This window comes from Oryctolagus cuniculus, chromosome 6, assembly GCF_051225735.1.
Source record: "Oryctolagus cuniculus isolate XC-2025 breed Fujian yellow rabbit chromosome 6, ASM5122573v1, whole genome shotgun sequence".
Taxonomy (NCBI): Eukaryota; Metazoa; Chordata; class Mammalia; order Lagomorpha; family Leporidae; genus Oryctolagus; species Oryctolagus cuniculus.
This window is the reverse complement of record NC_142872.1, coordinates 72,547,081-72,560,482: the sequence shown is the minus strand read 5'-3', so window position 1 is coordinate 72,560,482 and position 13,402 is coordinate 72,547,081. Positions and strand designations below refer to the sequence as shown.

The 13,402-nt window shown below is 45.0% G+C and overlaps 1 protein-coding gene and 1 long non-coding RNA gene across 12 annotated transcripts in view; one reads left to right on the top strand and one right to left on the bottom strand.

Moving 5' to 3' along the window:
* The window catches only part of SPIDR (scaffold protein involved in DNA repair), a 454,456-nt gene that overhangs the window by 7,938 nt on the left and 433,116 nt on the right, over positions 1-13,402 (bottom strand). For all 6 annotated transcript variants that reach the window (XM_008255503.5, XM_070076569.2, XM_070076568.2 and 3 more), the window contains 2 exons: positions 8,933-9,143; positions 8,124-8,276 (listed from right to left, as the gene is read on the bottom strand). In XM_008255503.5, the coding sequence (XP_008253725.1) occupies positions 8,124-8,276; positions 8,933-9,143 (364 nt within the window). The remainder of the gene's footprint in view (positions 1-8,123; positions 8,277-8,932; positions 9,144-13,402) is intronic.
* The window catches only part of LOC108176496 (uncharacterized), a 126,784-nt gene that overhangs the window by 7,066 nt on the left and 106,316 nt on the right, over positions 1-13,402 (top strand). For 5 of the 6 annotated variants that reach the window (XR_016235612.1, XR_007919030.3, XR_016235615.1 and 2 more), the window contains exon 2: positions 9,084-9,161. This is a non-coding gene — a long non-coding RNA (uncharacterized LOC108176496). Of the gene's footprint in view, positions 1-5,122; positions 6,810-9,083; positions 9,162-13,402 lie in introns of those variants that run through there. The other variant, XR_016235616.1, reaches the window with a different exon arrangement.

The window sequence follows — 13,402 nt, the reverse complement described above, 5'->3', positions numbered from 1 at the left end:
TGGGTCTCCCATGTGCATGCAGGGGCCTAAGCACTTGGGCCATCTTCTGCTGCTTTTCCCAGGCCATTAGCAGGGAGCTGGATGGGCAGGGGAGCAGCCTGGACATGACCCGGCGTCCATATGGGATGTTGGCTTCACAGCTGGTGGCTTTACCCATCACTCTACAACCTGGCCCCTGATGTCTCCTACTTTTTCGGTTGCAGTACAGCTGTTGTGAGGCCTGGGTTACCCACTGCACTGATGCTCTGTTTATCTGATGTGTCCAGGTCCCCTCAACCATCCTCCATATTAGCATTTACGTCCTCAGATGACTTTGGCAGCAATGGGAAGAATTAGTATGTGAAAGGATATGACTATTAAGAGAAACAGAAAAACCCTTTAAGAAAGTGTTTTCTGAAAAGACTTTCTGATTTACACTGCTACAGTTCATAGTTCACTGCACATTAACATCACCTTAGGATTTGCTTCTGCACTAGGTATAATGGAATTGCTATTTTCCACTTCTTTTGAATGGAAAGATAAATACTGGTTTGTTAATCTCTTCTTTTATGATTTCTCTAGCTTCCTTATTGCTATTGCAATTAAGGACACATAAGTTTCTTTTTTTACTCCAAAATTTATGATTTATTTATTCAACCAACAAGTATGTATGCATGTGATGCTATTAAGTGTTGGATATATGGGGGCAGTAGAAACATAAAGATGAATATCTGTTTTTATTCTCATCCTAGTCTGGTTGGGGAAGCAGACAATAGTAAGAATACCATGAAAAATGCTCTATTGGGAAATGGAACCATGACCACTGAGAAGTGCAGCAGAGATGCCCTGGGGGTCTTTGTGGGCATAAGCAAAGACCTCCTACAGAACAGAGTGGGCTGGGTCTGAGGCTGGGAAGGATGCAGGCCCACCAGAGCTGGGGCAAGCTTGACCCTTGGCTGATCCTGCACACCTTGGCGGGGCAGAGGGCTGGATGGGCAGTGAGGAAGGGCAGGCCATCTGGCAGGGAAGGTGGCAGAGGCATGCTCATGCAGGGTTTGCTGGGGATTGAGATGGCCTGATTTTCTTGGATATGAAACATTACATATAGGGCCTAGATTACTGGTAAATTGTATACCATACTGGTGAAAGGTGTTGAAATTAGATAGTTGAAGAAATATTAAGATTGACCTGAGTTTCCAGAAAAATAGCCTTTCTACTCTTGGAGCACACATTTTATTCCCTGCTAGAACAAAGATGAAGAGGAAATTTATCTGTAGAGGATAAAGCAGAATAATGAGAGCTAGGAGGCTTAGTTTATTAAAGTGCATTCATACAATGTCTGCTTGAATGACTTTAAAAAAAATGAAAATAGTAGTTCCTAATTTTGAAAAGGCAGCCCCAGCTAATGACTCTGTCCTTGTAAATCTAATCAAAAGTAAGTCAAAGGGATGCAAAGCAAAGTCAATAGAGGCTTATCCTGCAGCTGCAGAGAAGTGTGGACTATTCGCAGCTGGCAGATACACAGGAGGGCCATGGGAAGAAACAAGGAGGTGCCACCCCAAACATCAGACCGCACCTGCGCTGTGGCCAGGACCCATTCCCATCACTGGGCGGAGCTGAGCTGCTCACAGTGGTGCTTGGTAAGGGACTGCTACAGAATTAATAAAAAGTAGGCTGCTACCAACTACAGTTTCTTTTTACTCTAGGATATGTAGGTGTTAAAACAATTTACATTTATATGAGATTAAGTAATTTCCTTCCAATTAGAGAACAGAGAAAGAGTTGAGGAAATGTAATTCATCTGGGGTCTACCTACAAACCCTGACCTTTCTAGGCAGCTCTAAGTGAATTTCAAGGCGTGGCTGGGAAGCCTGCTACTAAATTGTTAGTGTTAAGAAGGATTACTTAAACAAGAATCAGAAAGAAAAAGAACAGTTTTTGCCAGGGGAGAGGGCTCTGACACCATACTCACTGGCTTTAGGGAAGTTGCTATTAAAGGCAATTCAATTTGTCTTGTGTGCAGAAATCTCTCATAATCAGTTTTTTTAAGATTTATTTATTTACTGAAATAGTTATAGAGAGGGAGAAACGAGAGAGATCTTTCATCCGCTGGTTCACTCCCAGATGGCCACAACAGATCAGCCAAGACTCTAACCAGTGCCCATATGGGATGCAGGCACTGTAGGCTGGGGCTTAACACCCTACGCCACAGCGCTGGCCCCTGGAAATCAGGTTTGAGAAGTATCTATCACTTAAAACCACTGATCACTCAGTTACCAAAATGTCTTTTTAAAAAGGTTCCTTTTGGCCGGTGCTGCGGCTCACTAGGCTAATCCTCCGCCTTGCGGCGCTGGCACACCAGGTTCTAGTCCCGGTCGGGGTGCCAGATTCTGTCCTGGTTGCCCCTGTTCCAGGCCAGCTCTCTGCTGTGGCTAGGGAGTGCAGTGGAGGATGGCCCAAGTGCTTGGGCCCTGCACCCCATGGGAGACCAGGAGAAGCACCTGGCTCCTGCCATTGGATCAGCGCGGTGTGCCAGCCGCAGCGCGCCGGCCACAGCGGCCATTGGAGGGTGAACCAATGGCAAAGGAAGACCTTTCTCTCTGTCTCTCTCTCTCTCACTGTCCACTCTGCCTGTCAAAAAATTAAAAAAAAAAAAAAAAAAAAAGGTTCCTTTCAAAAAAAAGGTTCCTTTCAAGAGTCCTTAGGAAAGCATGGGCCCAGAAGCACAGGGTCTGCCAGGCGGGTGTACCGATTCTGCCTCCATTTCCTGACTCCAAGAAGTGGGGGCTCAGTAGCATTTTGGGGCTGACAAAGCAGTTGCTGGAGCAGGAGCTGGAGCAGAGGTGAGTGCTCCCCTTCAGTGAGGATTCCTTTCCTCGGAGCACTGTGTGCCTTCCAACCCTCCAGTGAGACCCAGGACCAACTCACGGATGGACACATGGGAGGCCACTGCCGGCTCTGAGCCACTGGCTGATTAGCCCAAACATGCGCAGTGCCGGGAATTCTGACAGGGTCCTTTCAAGCCCTGCTCAGAGAAAATGATCAATACTCAGCCACTTGAGCGGACAGTGCCCGATGCCCAGTACCAACTTCCTCAGGGATGAGCGAGCTCTCTTGAAGCTATGCTGAGGCCACGGAGAGGGCACGCACTGATATGGGATGCTGAAGTCAGAAAGCATCGCAGATCCCACTGCGTGGATGGGCGGCTGGCTGGTACGCGTGTGAAGGCAGCATGGTGGGGCAGGTCTGTGCCCAGCGGCTGCCCCACTGCGGGCATTCCTGTCGGGGAGCCTCTACTCATCCTTGCTGTTTTGCAGCTGGGGCTTTGTCTACTCCTAGTGCCCAGCTGACTGGTTCTTGTCAGGCATCTAAGGACACACAGAGTCCTGCTCTGGGATAATTCTCTGTTTACACAATCTGCTCACCTACCCACAGGCCTGCAGGGCAGCTTCAGAGAGGCCTGGAAGCAGAGCAGACCCTCAGGGAATGCTACAGGAAAATGCAAGATGGCAGGAGAATGCTACTTCAAACCCTGGGATCTATATAAGGAGAGCAGGAACATTAGAGAAGGGGTAAATTCTGGTAAAATAAAGTATTTCACATTGCTTATTTTTAAAAAAAGATTTATTTATTTGAAAGGCAGAGTCGAGAGAGAGAGAGTGAGCGAGAGAGAGTGTGTGCACAATGTTCCATCTGCTGGCTCATTCACCAAATGGCTGCAATAGCAGGAGCAAGGCCAATCTGCAGCCAGGAGTCAGAAGCTTCTTCCAGGTCTCCCATGTGGGTGCAGAGGCCCAAGTACTTGGCCATCTTCTGCTGCTTTCCCAGGCACATTAGCAGGGAGGTGGATCAGAAGTAGAGCAAACAGGGCTCAAACCCGCACTGATATGGGATGCAGGCAATGCAGGCTGCTTTTATCCACTATACCACAGTGCTGGCTCACATTGCTTATTTTTTTTTTAAATTTATGTATTTTTTTATTTGAAAGGTAGAGTTACACACACATATGAGAGAGAGGGAAAGAGAGAGAGAGAGAGAGAGAGAGAGAGAGAAGGAATATTCCATTTCTGGGTCACTCCCCAAATCACTGCAACAGCTGGGGCTGGGCCAGGCAGAAGCAAGGGATGCTAGTGTTGCTGGCTCCTACATTCCTTATTCTGAGGAGATCCAAAGATAACAGTTTGTCCAAATTATAATATTATTGTTATACTTCTACCTTGTGGTCAAATAAAATGAATGTCAGTAGTGTTATAAGGAACATGCATCATGTGTGAAGGACAGTGTTATTTGACAGTGAACTAGGGCATCCACTAGAATAATTTTAAAATGTAATTGATATGCTGAGAGAAGAAAAGAAAGCCATCATGTAGATACCAATTAAAACAAGAAGAGGCTGGGGCTGGCATTGTGGCTAGCATGTTAAGCTGCTGCCTGCAATGCTGGCATCCCATATGGCCACTGGTTCAAGTCCTGGCTGCACCACTTTTGATCCAACTCTGCACTAATGTGCTTGGGAAAGCAGTGGAAGATGGCCCAAGTGATTTGGTCCCTGCCACCCACTTGGGAGAAATGGATGAATCTCCTGGCTTCAGCCTGGCCCAGCCCTGGCTGTTGTGGCTATTTGGGGAGTAAGCCAGCAGATGGAAGCTCTCTCTCTCTCTCCCCCTCTGTCTCTGTAACTCTGCCTCTCAAAGGCATAAATAAAATCTTTAAAATAAAATGAAAAAAGGTAGAAAGAGTAGAAAACAAAACAGAAGCACTGGATTACAAATAGACAAGTTATAAGTATATTGATTCAATTACATCAATAATCACTTTAAATGTAAATGGTCTCAATACAGAAATTAAGAGGCACTGTATGAAGTGGACAAAAAATAAGAACTAGTTCTACTTATGTACTGTCTATAAATGGTAAATTAAATGTAAAGGCATGGATAGGTTAAAGGCAGAAGGATGGAGAGAGATACACCACAGTAATGCCAATCAAGAGGAAGAGGTGGTAGCTACTTCAAATTCAGACACAGCAGGTAACTGAAACAGTGTAAGCTTACTTATTAAGCAAATAAAAAAAGGACTTAACTGAACTGGCTTAGAATTGGTGATCTCACCAATATGTAACATCTCATCTTTTTTTTTTTGACAGTGAGAGAGAGAGAGAGAGAGACAGCGAGAAAGGTCTTCCTTTTCCACTGGGTCACCCCCCAAATGGCTGCTACGGCCGGCATGCCATGGCTGGCGCGCTGCGCTGATCCGAAGCCAGGAGCCAGGTGCTTCCTCCTGGTCTCCCATGCGGGTGCAGGGCCCAAGCACCTGGGCCATCCTCCACTGCCTTCCTGGGCCACAATAGAGAGCTGGCCTGGAAGAGGAACAACCTGGACAGAATCCGGCTCCCCAACCGGGACTAGAACTTGGGGTGCCAGCGCTGTAGGCGGAGGATTAGCCAAGTGAGCCATGGCACTGGCTAGTAACATCTCATCTTAATACAAGGGAAGTACAGGAGCCAACCTGAGCCTGTTTGCTCTGATGTTTAGAAATATTGTTCTCCTTCTCTGCTAATAACACCTCAGAAGTGTTTGACATAGAACAAAACTAATCTTTTTTCTGCACTCATTGCTTTTTGGAAAAGTGGGAGGAGAGATGAATGAACAACGGACAACTGATAAGCCTTTACTGTGGAAGGGAAGCAAGTATGTGTACCTACCAGTTTATGCCTGCACTAACAAACCTTGGAAAAAAGACATAGAAGTAGGCACAAACTTTGTATCTGCAGTGTGGTCTAAGTGACCGGAATCCCTGCACTTGGGACCCTTGGTTTATGCAGACACCAGGCCACAGTTCCTGCAGAAGTTTTACACTATGGTGGGCCTCAGCAGTGCCGGCCCCAGGACCTCCCTCACTCTAGGAAGTGCCATGATGAGTAAAGCTAACCACGGCCTCGAAGGCAGCACATCCTTCCTGGTACAAAGCCTTTGGTGTGATGCCTTCCAACAACTGGATGTCAGGAGTCTGAAATCTCAATCCCAGGGACCAGGACCAGACTTTGTGACAGACTGAATTGCCTGTTGTTTACTTAATAAATGGGGCTCAAAGATGATGAGCCTCATCAGGGAGCTGTGCAGCAGGTACCATAGGTTCATGCTGGAGAGGAAGGCTCTGCTGTCCTGTGGCCCTCATGGCTGTATCTCACCCCTAGCAAAGCTTCCTCAGAACCCAGCCATCAGCCCTCTGTCCTACCCTTGCTGCTTTCTGGGAGCAGAAGTGGCATCTACCTTCTCCACTGGACTGCGATGCTAGTGCGAGTGCATCGTCTCATGTAATCTTCAACAATGCTCTGAGGCCACTTCTATTTTCTCTATTTTACAGGTGAGAATGTGGAAGCCCCTTAGATTCCACGGCTTCAGGGTGGAGCCAGCAGGGCCCTTGTGCTCTGACTCCTGCCTTCACTTTTATGATTCTGCACTAGCCCCAAAGGGAGATGCACAGAAGGGAAAACTCAAATGGTCTCAATACAGTGAACAAGTGCCCCACCACACAAGCAGAATGTGAAGTACGGCAACAGTGAGATCACAGGGTTTTTTGTTCAGCAAAAACTATACAGAGAATCAAGAACTAGTGGTGGGCAAGAGTGAGGAAAACAGAACTTCTTAGATGTTACACTGAGAAGTTTGAATTGCTATATACTTTCTGGGAAGTTATACAATAGTATCTTTTGCTATTAAAGATATACAAACCTGTTATGTGGTCAATTTGGAACACACTGTGGCATTCTTCAAAAAGGCTATCAGGGTTACCTTATGACTCACACTTCCATTGTTAGATATGACGCCAAATTTGAAAACAATACTCATGCCCATGAATCTCCATAGCACCTTTTTTCACATGAGCCAAAAAGTGGAAACAACCAAAATGTCCAGCAACTGATTAAAACATAAACAAAGCACAGTATGTCCCTGCAGTGGAATGGTATTCCACTATAGAGGGAATAAAATTTTGATACATGCTACCTCCTGGACAAACCTTCAAAACTTTATGTTGTGAAAGTGTTAATCATGAAAAACCACGTTATGATTTAAACCTCTGTAGCTGTAACCTTCTCCACCCACTTGGACACATAGCTCTGCAACACTACTAAGTGAGGGATGTAAATGACAGATACTGGGTATCAAACCACCCCATTTGCACAAACTCCCTCCACGGTGTGCACATGGCTACAGCAGGCACATGCAGAACAGTGCCACCTCTCTGTGCTCATCTTTCATTAGTTCCAAGACACATGCATTATTAAAACATTTTATAAAGTTAACAAAGAAAAGATTAATGCTATATTCAGATCTAGATTCACACATCCAACAAGCTACTAAAACATCTCCTTCTTAGATGCATCATAGCCACACAACATGACAGAACTGATATGATCCCAAAAAAGTTGTCCTTCCTGTCCATCACATCTTACTTCAGTGGAAAGAACTTTCATTGCTTCCCTGTCTAACTTAAAACTCAGAGGTCTTCGCACATGTCCTCTCTGCCTGACTGTGGCCCATTTTCTCTGGGATCAACCAGTTAATTTCCCTAACTCTACTGGGTCTATTTCTCTCTACTACCACTGCCACCTTAGCCCTCCACTCTGCTCTGCAGGGATGTAAATGAGAACACACAGGCACACTCCTGATGCTAAGCTGGCCCCTCTAGTCCCATATAATCCCTCTCTCTCTGTTCAGCTACCTTCCTGCCTGTTTCTGGGCAGCACTGCTTACCAGCTGCCTCCTACCAGTGGTCTTGACAAGTCCTGTTCTCTGCCACCACCTTGACCTAACTTCTCACCCTAATCCTTCAGACCTCAGGTCAATCTTGTCTTTAGGGATCTTCTTTGACCTCCCAGACAGGGTGAGGACTGGATTATGGCAGCTGGAGTGCTCAGAATGATGTAGCCTGTTGTCAGTTTGTACACTGAGTGATTTAAGTCGTTTGATGCAGATTATAAGCCTCAGAGGCAAGAATTTATTCTCATCCTGTTCACTGTGTAATCCATGCCTGGAACATAGTAGATGCTCAGCGAATACTTGTTGATTAAACAAGTAACCAGATATAAAACAGCATAATACTTAAGAAAGCACAAAAAGCATTTCCAAACAGATGCTGCCCACCTTGAACGCTGCAAATGGAGTTCACAGGCGTGAGAGAGTCCAGTTCATCGAGCATCACAGGGTCCATCAGCTCACAGGAAGCAGCACCAGAGGCCACACACAAAAGGGGCTTTTGAAGCAGGAGGACAGTCCGTTCAACACAGATAATCCGACCTGCCAACAGACACTTCAGATTATGGAAGCACCGAGGAAAACAGTGAGTCCTCATGCTAGTAAAGCCCTCTTAGGGGTCATGGAGGCACAAAGGTGCAGGTGTGGGCCCATGTGTTCCTAATGCCAGGCCATGTCCAGCAGCACATGTGATGTGCTGGAGCCAGGCTAGAAAAGCACATACATTCTAGAATCACATTCAATTTAGAAAGGATAAATGTTGTGGCATGAGAAATCTCAATGAAAATATATATACAGTTCAGGAAGGATATTAGTTTGATCCTTGGAAAAAGAAGGCTGACTGATTTAAGCATCTAAGTTTATAATGTTCTAGCTTTTGGTTTGTTTTAAAAAGGAATGCTGTAGGACATGACCTAAGGTGGCTCTTGCAGGGTGCCACCAACAGACAATCATGGGATGGCTGGTGGCATCTCAGCAAGGCAAGTCAGCATCTCTTGCTGGTTTTGCCCAGTGGGGTTAGTCAAACCCAGGGCTATGACATGGGCCTCTCCCATCTAACTGGCCATGTCTGCACTGGGCTTCCTGAAGGTGCCAGCAGTGCCAAGGTAGGATGAAGGCAACCAGGAGCTCCAGAAAGCAATTCTGTGGTCACTGATCAACTGCCCCAGGTGAAAGCTGTTGAGAAGAAGCAAGCATACCCTGGTCTTGAAGAGCGTCCCTGAAGAGGATGCTGGGAGAAGCAGCTGCAATAAGTGCTTCCAGGACCTCTGGGTCCAGCACACAGGAGGGGGCCACGCAGATTGGCAGAGTTTTGGGAAGGCGGGGGTCACTCTTATCCTTTCCTTGCAGCGTGATGTCTGTAACCAGCAGCCAAATCTCCCTTTGTTCCAGAAGAAGCAGACTCTTCAGCTACAGTTTGAAGACAAGGTAAGGACTATTGACTTAACTACTCTCATACCTAAAATTATGAATTGAGAATCAATGATCTTAGAGGACTCTTATTAACACTAACAGTTTAAGATATTATTTCAAATAAACTTTAAAACAAACAACAGACTTCACATCCTGGTCCCTGGCCTCCATGGCAATGCCTATGCCCTGAGTGTTCCAACCTTGTACCTGTCTACAAGACTCCTTCCCTGGAGTATAGTCCATCCTTCCCCAGTAGAAGGTCTTTTGATTTACTCAGTTGGAATTCACTGTTCTTTTCTTCCAGACCCTGTGTTTATATACCTAAAAAGCCATTTTCTTCCCTCCAGGTAGTTGTAAGTTTCCTGATGGTTAGGAATAGATCTCACTTGCATTTAGGCTTTGTACAGCATTGGTATAGAGCAGGTGTCACATAATTATTGTATGTGCAACCATTTTTCTTTTGTTTTTCCTTTTATTGTAACTTTTTTTCATTTTTCCTTATCTGCAAAAGTTGCAGTACCTTTTCAGGTTCCATTAAACTAGCATTCTGGCTCAGCCCTTTGGTCAGGGCCTAGGATTTGGTAGGTATAAATGGAGTCATGGAAGGCCATAGGCCTGGGGCTGAGGAACTGGCCAACTTGAGGTTCAGTTGGTGCTGGTGGTTTGGATGGGTGGTCAGGCTGAGGATTCCATACAGCTGGTCCACAGGACTGGACAGGGAAAACTATTTGCATGGTTGGGAGCTGTAAGTTGGGATAGAGGAGGCAGTCTGCATGGTTGGGAGGGCGATTACACACTGGAAGTTTGAATAGGTAATACTGAGGAAAACACAGCCAGGTTTCTCACTGTTGGAGAAGGGAGTTACACATTGAAACAGAGAGGTCTTGAATAAATTCTGTGGTAATGGTCTAGAGTTTGAGATATTGGTATGAAATCATGGCTTTAGATAGATGAATGGACATATAGAAGTAGACAAGGATTTGTGTGTGCATGAATATATACATATCTGTTTCCTTGCTCTGTCCACTGAAAGGCAGCAATGACATCCCAATAGTAGGGATCCCACCTCCCAAACAGATCTTGGCTTCTAAACAGCACTGTCCTTTAAAACTGACCAGAATTCCTTGAAGATACAGCTGACTTCAGGGCACAGAAAGAAAACACAAGTAGCCTTCCCTGTCCAGTCCTGTGGACCAGCTGTATGGAATCCTCAGCCTGACCACCCATCCAAACCACCAGCACCAACCGAACCTCAAGCTGGCCAACTCCTCAGCCCCAGGCCTATGGCCTTCCATGGCTCCATTTATATCTCCTGAATCCTAGGCCCTAGAAAGCAAAGGATGAGTCTGAAATATCTCACTGTGACATAAAGTAGGGAAGTACTCAAAGAATTATTTGGAATTATATGTCCAAGGCACATGGTAGCCAGCTTAAACCTTTGAAGACTTGAGTATCAAAATGAATAATAGTGACAAACTATAACCCACTGAATAAAAAATAAATATACTGGTCCATATTGATATAAACAAGTAAGTGACTCCACAAATAAGACAGGAAAATGGAAAACTCCTAATGATTCCAGCTCATAAATGTAGAAGAAAGTTGGAGTTAGGATTTAGCATTTAGCCACTATCAGAGTACAATAATCAATTTGGGCAGGAATTGCAACAGATGTTAAAATGAGTGTGTAAAAGTTTGATAAGAGACAGAATATTTACAAGATCTCCAAGTATCTATCCACAAAATACTTATTTACTAATTAATAAGTGTGAAATATTTATTAGTTAGAGTAGAAAATCTAAACTTGGAAGATAGTATCTTAACCAATTGATAGAAGAATATCACAGTCCTGGGACAAATCAGTTGTGTACTTCCTGATGAGAACAAAGTATCATTTATGTGGCATTCCTATACAAAATGCATGATCTGAATCTGTTCAGGAGATGACATAGGCAAACCTAAACTGAGGGACATTGTACTAACTGGCCTACATTCTTTAAAATTGCCATGGTCATAAAACAAGCAAAATAAATAAGTATTTCACTTGACGGAGATGAAAGAAATATTACAACTAAATGCACTTAATGACCCTGTATTGGACCCTGGTGTTATTAAGGATATTTTTGGGACAACTGGTAAAATCAAAATTTTTAAAATTGGTATATATCTCAGAAAAGGCAATGATTTCTACAAAACTATCTGAGTTTGGGAGTTTTTCTGATAATCTTCAAAGATTTTAAATGTCCTATATAAATACCCTGGATTTGGCCTAAGGGCTATTTCAAGCCATTGATGAACCAAAATGTTCTAATTTCCTTTGAAATTAATAATCAATTTATCGGCCGGCACCACGGCTCAATAGGCTAATCCTCCGCCTAGCGGCGCCGGCACACCGGGTTCTAGTCCCGGTTGGGGAGCCGGATTCTGTCCCGGTTGCCCCTCTTCCCAGCTCTCTGCTGTGGCCAGGGAGTGCAGTGGAGGATGGCCCAAGTGCTTGGGCCCTGCACCCCATGGGAGACCAGGAGAAGCACCTGGCTCCTGCCTTCGGATCAGTGCGGTGTGCCAGCTGCAGCGCGCCAGCCGCGGCGGCCATTGGAGGGTGAACCAACGGCAAAGGAAGACCTTTCTCTGTCTCTCTCTCTCACTGTCCACTCTGCCTGTCAAAAAAAAAAAAAAAACAACAACAACAAAAAAAAAACAAAACAAAACTTTAAAAACTTAACAATAAGCTGCCAAGCAGTTTAATTAGAAAATGGGCACAAGATGTGAACAGACATTTCACCAAGAGGATATATGGATGGCAAGGAAACACAGAGATGCTTAACACTATTAGTCTCTGAATGAGTCTTTGGAGAAATACATTAATCGAAAAAAGCCAACCTCAAAAGTATCTGTAATGAGTTGAACTGTGTCACCCAAAACAGATTTGTTAAAGTTCTAAACTGAGGACTTCAGAATGTGACCTAAATAGGGTCTTTGCAGATTTGACTCAGTAAAGATGAAGTCATTAGGGTGGGCCCCCAGTGTGACTGGGGTCCTTTAAAAATGGGGAAATTTGAACAAGACATGAGGGAAGACAGTGAGAACAGTAGGGAGAAGATGGCCACATGACCAGACTGAGCGCTACAAACACCAAGCACTGCCGTCAAACCGCAGAAGCTGGAAGAGGCGAGAAGGATCCTCCTCTAAAGAAATCAGAGGGAGCACAGCTCTGCCAACTGCTGGATTTCAGACTTCTGGCCTCCAGAAGTGGGAGTGAACACATTTCTGTTGTTTTAGCCTCCTGGTCTATGGTACTTTGTTATGGCAAACTCATAGATACCTAGTGCTTGATTCTTCTGTAACAATCACAAAGTATAGTAATAACAGAAAGCAAGTGGCTGCAGGGTTAGGGCAGGGGAGAGGGCGGGTGTGGTTAAAAGGAGGAACACAAGAGAATCTTGTGACAGCACAGCTGAGAATATAGATTGCAGTGGTTGTCAGGCAAGGCTATGTGTAAATACATTGCACAAAAGTCTCCATGCACACATGTGAGAACACACACATGCAAGTACATGTGTGATAGGTGAATCTAAATCAGCTCCCTGGATTGTGTGGTGTCAGTGTCTTGGTTTTTGTACTGTGGTAACTGTGGTTGTGGAATGTTGACAAGGGGAGGGTGCATCTGCAATCTACTGTGAGTCTATGATTACCTCAAAACAAAAGTTAAAAACACACACACACACAAACACACAAAACAAAAAAACAAACAACCCTTTCTTTCATTTTCATGACTTAGTGGGAATACTACCAGGCTTTCTTTGATGATTCAGTTCTGGCAGTGACTCACGGTGCCCTTCTGAAAGCCAGCCCTTTCTATAGAAAGTGCAGGTGACCTGCTTAGCCATGGTCTGGCCCCAGGCCTAAGCTTTTTTCAGTTTCTTCCTTGTTTCTCCCTGGTTTCTGCCGATTCTCCTTCCCACAAAAGCAGAATACAGGAGATACCTGGAAGTTTAGTGGATCAAGGAATTTATTAAACTAGGTTCTGATCCCTGATTGTTCCCTGACTAAAGGACCACCAATTTCCAGGTACACACACCCACTGAAAGTCATGCTCATAGTGGTGGTCTGGTTCCCATGCAGGAAGGGATCAGTGTATCTTACTGAGCCTGACAGGGCAGGGCCGCTCCACCCAGCAAGGGAGATGACTCAGTTTGTCTTTATCTACATCTGCACTCCCATCCACCTGGCTTCGGTGTATTTCACACCTGCTTTCC